General features: G+C 43.8%; 1 protein-coding gene across 2 annotated transcripts in view; it reads left to right on the forward strand.

The window, feature by feature from the left end:
• The window catches only part of LOC116887116 (solute carrier family 5 member 4-like), a 50,897-nt gene extending 42,855 nt beyond the window's left edge, over positions 1-8,042 (forward strand). Inside the window, exons 12-15 of one of the 2 annotated variants that reach the window (XM_032888661.1) lie at positions 2,985-3,153; positions 4,631-4,846; positions 5,761-5,863; positions 7,828-8,042. In XM_032888661.1, the coding sequence (XP_032744552.1) occupies positions 2,985-3,153; positions 4,631-4,846; positions 5,761-5,863; positions 7,828-8,042 (703 nt within the window). Of the gene's footprint in view, positions 1-2,984; positions 3,154-4,630; positions 4,847-5,760; positions 5,864-7,782 lie in introns of both variants that reach the window. The other variant, XM_032888662.1, reaches the window with a different exon arrangement.
• The last annotated feature ends 598 nt before the right edge of the window (positions 8,043-8,640 follow it).

An 8,640-nucleotide genomic window follows, 5' to 3' on the forward strand; every position in this document is an offset into this window, starting at 1 on the left:
AAGCCATTAGGAGACTGATATCTCCCAGATTGCACACCGAGGAAACCTGGGGGTGGGTGATCAGTTCTTTCAAGGTGGAGATGCTCTCCCGCTGGCAAATTAAGTACAGCATCTATGAAGAACAGCATTAGAAGAGCTTTAGCAAGGGCTGGAGAGATGGCTCAGTGGTTAAGAGCACTGACTGCTCCTCCAGAGGTCCTGAGTTCAATTCCCAGCAACCACATGGTGGCTCACAACCATCTGTAATGGGATCTGATGCCCTCTTCTGGTGTGTCTGAAGACAGCTACAGTGAACTCACATACATGAAATAAATAATTCTTTTTTTAAAAAAGCTTTAACGTTCACACTGGCTGCATGGGGAAGAGAGTGCATGTCTAAAATGTTATGCTTTTGCAGCAATAGCAACAATAACTCTAACACATTAACCACCTGGCATACAAACTCAAAAATGTCCCTAGTTCCAAATCTTGATTCTTTACAAATGAAGTGAGAGAGACAGAGACAGAGACAGAGACAGAGAGACAGGGACAGATGAGAAATAAGGCCTCTGAGTTTCTTGGTGACCTGGATTTCATGAGGCTCAGGTTGGAACAGTTCCAGTAAAAACTCAGGTTAGAGAACCGTGCCTGCTATGAAGGTCTAAGTCCGCCATGACCAGAAGGCTCTCCGAGCTCGGTGCAAAATGGAGGACTCCTTTCTCAGCGGGACTTTCCCTCTCTCTGCCTGCCTTTCTTTGGAGAGCATCCCTGAGCATAGGTGCCTGGCCTTCTGTGAAGAATGACTTGTGGAGAGCTTCATACCTCAGCACCCAAGTCCCGCATGGTAATTCCTGCATGGTAATTCTCACATGGTAATCGGGAATTGTATTATGACCAATGAGTTCTTTCCACCCTTACCCCTACAAGCCCTTATGAACCCAACTCCGGAAAGAGTACGTTTGTCTCACTGCAGCATCTCCAGGTCCATCTGTGATACTCGCCCTGTGCTCTACCTCCGCTCCCTTTGTCCTTGGCTGGCCGGCCAGTGGCTAACGACCCCTGGGGAGAAGGAAGACCCCATAAACTCATAGTCCTGTTAACGTTTCCGTGATTAAGTTAATGAATCCTCCACCTACGTTGTCTAAAGCCCACAGTTTCTCATAACAAAGACACGAGAAAAAAACAACCATAGATTTTTTTTTAATTTCTCAATGAGATGTATGATTCTGTGAGGAAAATAAATAATTAACAACTATATCCTCTGTCACACAGCCATAAGTTCTGGGAATAAATTCAGAACATGATAAAAAAGATGTATCAATGTATAGAGGGACCGAAAGTAGTTTGACATAGGTATAGTGTGGAGTCCCTTGGCTTTCTGGGAAAAGCAATAAGGAATCTATTCTCCTGGTAAGATCAGCATTCATGAATCTATGTTTTCACTTAATATTCAAGTCATATTCCTATCTCACTGGCTGCTATCCTCCTGCTTGCCGTGAGTTTCATGTGACCCACTAATACGGTGATCCCCAAATAGATAATTAGGGTTTCATTACCCAGGATCAATTTCCTGGGTGCCCACACCCAGGCCCCTGTGTGTATCTGTCTTCTGCTTGACATCTGCTCGCACCAGAGTAAGTGATTGGGATGTGGTACTTTGGTCAACAAGGCAGTCACCTAAGCGAAGGTGGAACGTGTGAGAGACAATACCAGCTTAGTGGGAGAGCTGTGAGGAGTGAAGTGGACTCGGTCACCTACAACAGGACATTTGATTGTGCTGGACACGTGACAGGAGGCACTGAGGCAGAGTGAGGTGCAGAGGGTGTGACTTACTTTCCAGTGATAAGAGTGGAGGGTAGGGATGTGTGATCAAATCTTCAGTCCTTCAGGCATCACGCTAAGACCATCTGGTGTGGTTTTTCCCATACTTGTGAGATTGGAGCAGTTTCTACATCTGAAACTCTTGTCCCTCTGTCCTTTGACAGACTCGTGGTGACACACCCCCACCGCCACCATGTTTGCTCAGGAGATCATGCGGACTAGGATTGCTCACAATCATTTAAGATGCTGGGTTTGGAATAGCGACTCATCCCCTGTGGACCACAGCTACCTCTAAAGCCTTTTTAGCTTCAGTATTTTAAGGAATTCATTTCAGCTGCTGAAATACTCAAGTTGGGGAGTGTACGTCCCCTGTTTCTTACCATGCCACTCGACATCTGAGATGTTTGACATTTGCATCCTAATCTCTGAAGATTGACTCAGTTTCCCTCCAACTGGGAAACTGGAAAAAGGCAAAAGGCAAATCTGCTTTATCTATCACATAAATTATTAGTGGTGGATAGAAGTAGTTTGATGTTTGTCTCTAACGTATGAGTACCTTGAGAAGTGCTAGTCAGTTGCTACAATTGGAATCGATTTCATGAATATAAATTAAATAGTTACAGCTAATTTTGAAAAGAAGTTTACTCATTGACCTTTTAAAAAAGATTTATTTAGGGGGCTGGAGAGATAGCTCAGCGGTTAAGAGCACTGACTGCTCTTCCAGAGGTCCTGAGTTCAAATCCCAGCAACCACATGATGGCTCACAACCATCTATAATGGGACCTGGTGTATCTGAAGATAGCAACAGTGTACTCACATACGTGAAATAAATAAATCTTTTTTTTTTAAAAAAAAGATTTATTTATTTACCTTATGTATATGAATACACTGAGCTGTCTTCAGGCATTGGACCCCCATTACAGATGGTTGCGAGGCACCATGTGGTTGCTGGGAATTGAACTCAGGACCTCTGGAAGAGCAGTCAGTGTTCTTAACCTCTGAGCCATCTCTCCAGCCCTCACTGACTTTTTTACTACCTGATATTCTTTAGGCATGGTATGGGTCCGTGCAAGGTCGAGCAGCCTGACTTTCCTTGGAAATCCAATGGAAGAACGATGTCGGGAATGGCGGGGCCGGGCCGGTGGCTTTAGTCTAATCTTTAAACCGTGGTGTTTCCCTGGCAGGGTATTTGGCATCGTCCTAATCGTCATCAGCATCCTGTGGGTCCCGCTGGTACAGGCGTCACAGAACGGACAGCTCTTCCACTACATCTCCTCGTTTTCTAGTTACATCGGGCCTCCTGTTGGCGCTGTGTTCCTGCTTGCCATCTTCTGCAAGAGGGTCAATGAACAGGTGGGGCCGACTTAAGCGAAGCCTTAGCAGGAATGAGGCCAACATTAGGACTCCTTCCGGGATAGAAACAGACGTTCTTTTACGTAAGCGCAGTTGCCCACGCCTAGGGTTCCAGACTATTATTCAAGAGCTTGCGTCAGGAAGACATCTTGAGTCTAGATCTTTTTTTTTTTTTTTTTTGTTTTTTTTTTTGGAGCTGGGGCCCGAACCCAGGGCCTTGCGCTTCCTAGGCAAGCGCCCTACCCCGGAGCTAAATCCCCAACCCCTTGAGTCTAGATCTTGAGTCAAGACCAACCAGGGCAGCACAGTGACGTCCCATCCCAAAAGTCATGCATTCTGTCCCATCTAAATCTGTCACTTAAGGCCCATTTCGACGTCCCCTGGGGTAAGCCACAGTTTGTAGTCCTCACGGAAGTGCGTGACAGCGGATGGAACGCACAATCATATTAAACTCTTACCGTGTTTCACAAGCTATGTACGCTCATTGTAAGGTATTAAAAAAAAAACCCACTTATTTTCAAAACGGGACTCCAAGGTCCAGTCATGGTAATATGGATATCAAGTAAATCAACCAACTCTATAACGCAGAAACAACTGTGTGCCTCCCTCATTTGAGTGCTGAGAAGGTGGAAATAGAAGATATGTAGAGGGGTTGGGGATTTAGCTCAGTGGTAGAGCGCTTGCCTAGGAAGCGCAAGGCCCTGGGTTCGGTCCTCAGCTCCGAAAAAATAAATAAATAAATAAAATAGAAGATATGTAGAATGTTTACAAGAAGAAAAAAAAATCAAGCACACTAGCACTAACTCAAATGCATTAAATCCTATTGCTCTGTACGGGATTGGTTCCTGTAGGCCATTATGTTAATCCATCAACTCTTCCATATACTCCTCAGGCAAGGAACGGGTATGGAGAAGCTGGTGTCTGTTCTGCCTTACTAAGTAGGGCGTTGAAATTCAGGCGTAGTCTTCCACAGTCTAAAGCTCATATTTCTGATGCCCGGGCCATGCTGGTTCCAGAGAGCTGAACTGAGAGTATGTGTTTCCAATACCGTAGATCACTGGAAAAAAACTAAAGGCTTTGACCTGTCAAGCACGACACCTCACTCACTCAACCACCTGTAAGTTGGTTCTTGGACTTTAGCTCCCTCTTCTGGCCTCTGCAGGTACTTCATGCATGCGGTGCTCATACAAGCAAGCAAGTACACATAGACATAAATCAAAATAAACAGGTTTTTTTTTTTTTTTTCGGAGCTGAGGACCGAACCCAGGGCCTTGTGCTTGCTAGGCAAGCGCCCTACCACCGAGCTAAATCCCCAACCCCAAATAAACAGGTTTTTAAATGCTCTGGTATCTGAGAAGCAAAGACAGCAACAGCCCACGAATAAAGACAGATTCTCAACTTTCCTTTTGCCTTAAGGGAGCCAGCAAGCAGGATGATGGTAATGGTTTCTGTTTTTCTTTTTGTTTTTTCCTTTCAGGGAGCCTTCTGGGGGCTAATGGTCGGACTCGTGATAGGCCTTATTCGTATGATCACTGAGTTTATATATGGAACGGGCAGCTGCCTGGAGCCCAGTAACTGTCCCAGGATAATCTGTGGAGTGCACTATATGTATTTCGCCATTATTCTCTTCTTTGTGTCCATATTGGTAATCCTGGGAGTCTCCTTCCTAACGGAGCCGATTCCTGATGTCCACGTGAGTAATAACTGACGACTCCATGCTTATTTAAAAATATCTCTTCCTAACACCATTAGCTACTATCCCGGCTTACCCAATGGAAACATTGTAACTTAGACTAGAGCTAGATTCCACCAAACGCTGGCCTTGTGCCCAGCCTATGCCAGCAGCAGAGAATGAAGATGTGTGAGATTAGGAAATGAACTGGGAGTCCACAATCTCCCTAATGCGGCTGGGGTGATAACTCCATGCCACCACCACCATTTCAGGATACCAGAATGACAGCACCTGGCGTTGCCTAAGAGACCAGGGAATACCAGAGAGCAGAAGAGGTACCTGGGCTGGGCCAGTTTAGGGGCCAACCAAATATTGTCCACAGCATGAACAGAGGTGAAATGCACATGGCAGCGGGGATGAGAACATGGAACATACGGTGTTCATTTTTGTCACATGATATTGAAATTGACCAAAAGAATATCAATAATGTTTGGGGGGGGAGAACAACACACAGATACAATCTAAGGATGATGCATCCCAAAAGACAACTTCATTCAAATGCTTTAAAGAATAAGAGTAACTATTAGACAGAATGAAAGTAATCACAATGTATCACTCACACAAGTGATAGGGTAGCGAATTCAGCCGAGGGTCTCTGTAGGACAGCTGAATCTATGCCCTTTCTGTTATCACAAACGCAGAAGTAGGAGTCTAAAAATACTACTTGGAGCTATGAGCAAATACTAGAATTAAAAACAGAAATAATTTTAAATGTTTGATGCGTTTTGGTGAGACAGTTAGTAGGAGATCTTCCCTTTTAACCTATACTGTCCTGGCACAGTTGTGTTTTTAAAACCATACATTAAGTGAGGTATCCTTGGGTCACCATAGATACCTTCCCATCACTAATGAACTTACACGCTGTCCCTGTTTAGCTATACCGCCTGTGCTGGAGTCTTTGGAACAACACAGAGGAACGGATTGACTTAGATGCAGAACAGGAAACTCGTGAAGAAGTTGGTGGTGCTCTTGAAGAAGGTAAAATCTGGTTTACCTTTAATGTAAGAACACTGTGTATGTTTGGCTATGTGGTCTTTCGTGGCTTTTGTTTGTTTTTAAATCCCACTAAATTCAGCTCCTGAGATTTACATGTATGTACATACAACTAAAAAATTTAAAACATGTCCTCAACATCCAGGGCTTCTGATCATCCAATAAGAGATCCACTTATTCATCTCCAGTCCATCTATCTACCCATCCATTCACCCATCCACCTACCCATCTATCCATCCACCCATTCATCCACCCATCTATCCATCCATCTACCCACCCACCTATCCATCCATCCACCCATCTACCTCATCCATCCATCCATCCACCCATCCACCCATCCATCCACCCATCCACCCATCCATCCATCCACCCATCCATCCATCCATCCATCCATCCATCCATCCACCCATCCATCCATCCATCCATCCATCCACCCATTCATCCACCCACCCATCCATCCATCCACCCATCCATCCATCCACCCACCCATCCATCCACCCATCCATCCATCCACCCATCCATCCACCTACCATCCATCCATCCATCCACCCACCCATCCATCCACCCACCCATCCATCTATCCATCCATCCACCCATCGACCCATCCATCCACCCACCATCTATCCATGAATCTGAGTGCCAGCTGCCAAAATAACAGTTACAGACGGACCCATCTCTATGTACTGTGCTCAACACATCAGTCTCGATTGGTCATGCCTTAGTGTCTGACACAATCTCCTCTCCACCCTTATTCCTCACCATTCTCCCTGATACATCTTCTCCTCCAGACCAAGCTAATCCATGTGTTATCAATGGACTAACTTTAGGGTTTGTTTCTCTTTGTTTTTATCCTTCTATCTTCTTTGATGACCTTTCCCCTTAGTATACCCTTCCATTTATAGTACTTGAGGTTACTCTATTAAATATGATTTCTACATTAGGTTAGGTGACAGTTGGGTGTTTCATTAATTTTCAGTCTCTTTAAATACAAAGGTCACAACCCCCCCCAATACTTTTGTTGTGTTTCACAGATTTCTGCTTTATCTTTAATTATTTTCATAGATTACTGTTTAAAAACTTGTCTTAATTTTCCAAAAGCCACCATGAAGAGCTTTGCACAAAACTCTTTTGTGTGGTCCACGGTACCATTGGTACATACTTTTAAAAGTCTGACTGAAGGGTAAGGGCATTCCCCACTGTCTCCTACTTGGGAATTAAATGTCCTTGCAACAACATTTAGCGGTTCTGTTTGCATGCCAACTTCCTGACACAAGTATTAAAAGGTTTTCAATGTTTACTAATGATGGATGTGAACTGCTATTTCAAAATAATTTAGTTCAAATCGTTCTTTCCTGAGTGTTTCTATGAACCACCTGTTACTGTTGTTTTAACTATGTCCTTCTTCTCGCGTGTTTACATGAGGTGGTTGGTGCTCTTTTCTTCTATTTTTAAAACCTCATTGCAATATGTCAACGTCCCCCGCCCCAGTCTTTGCTTCTTTTTTATTTTGTTTATTGGAATCCTTTTTTTTTTTTAAAGATTTATTTATTTATTCTATGTAAGTGTACAATAGCTGTCTTCGGACACACCAGAAGAGGGCATCAGATCTCATTACAGATGGCCGTGAGCCACCATGGATTTGAACTCAGGACCTCTGGAAGAGCAGCCAGTGCTCTAACCGCTGAGCCATCTCTCCAGCCCTGTTTTTTGGAATCTTAACATGCAGAATTTTTATTTCATATAGTCCAATTTAAACATATTTTATTTCATATAGTCCAATTTATTTTATTTTATATATTTTATTTCATATAGTCCAAGTTAAACATATTTCCCCATGGATTCCCCCAACTCTTGGTTGTGACGTTGCTCACAGCCATGTATACGGCAGCAACAGTGACTTCTAGTTCCTGTCTTTGGGGATAACTCATCGATGCCTTTTCCTGCTTCAGATGATGCCGAGCAATCCCGTGGATGTCTTCGGAGGGCGTGCAGCTTATTCTGCGGTTTGCAGAATACGGGGCCCAAGCTGACCGAAGAAGAGGAGGCAGCTCTGAGGCAGAAATTCTCAGACACCTCTGAGAAGCCCCTGTGGAGAAATGTAGTGAACATCAACGCCATCCTCCTCCTGGCTGTGGCTGTCTTTGTCCACGCCTACTTTGCCTGATCCCTGAATGAAGCAGAGAGTGCTTCTGTCGAGTTTCCCTTTATAAAGTTGGTTGTGTGACGAAGATAAATGGCCAATTGGAAATGTTGTATAATTAGATTTCTCGATTTTGTCACACCTCTGTGACTAGTTTAAGAATTCTTTTTTCTCCCCAGCTCTATTTAGATGTAAATGGCAGTGAATATATTTTTAAGATGTACACCATGGTGATTTGATATGTACACACTTTGAAATGACTGTTGTGATCAGTTTCATAGACTCCATCTGATTTGGTCATCCTTTGTGTGTTTATGGCAACAATATCTAAGATGTGCTCACCTAGTAAATTTCAGGTGCACAACAGATGTTTTAAAGGGTAGTCTCCATAATTCACATGGATTCTCCTTTTTTAATATTATTTATTTTATGTCTATGAGTACTCTGTAGCTGTCCTCAGACACACCAGAAGAGGGCATCAGATCCCATTACAGATGGTTGTGAGCCACCATGTGGTTGCTGGGAATTGAACTCAGGACCTCTGGAAGAGCAGTCAGTGCTCTTAACCGCTGAGCCATCTCTCCAGCCCCAAAATTATTTTCTTTAATCCAAAACTGTATGC

This window comes from Rattus rattus, chromosome 18 (genome assembly GCF_011064425.1).
Source record: "Rattus rattus isolate New Zealand chromosome 18, Rrattus_CSIRO_v1, whole genome shotgun sequence".
Taxonomy (NCBI): Eukaryota; Metazoa; Chordata; class Mammalia; order Rodentia; family Muridae; genus Rattus; species Rattus rattus.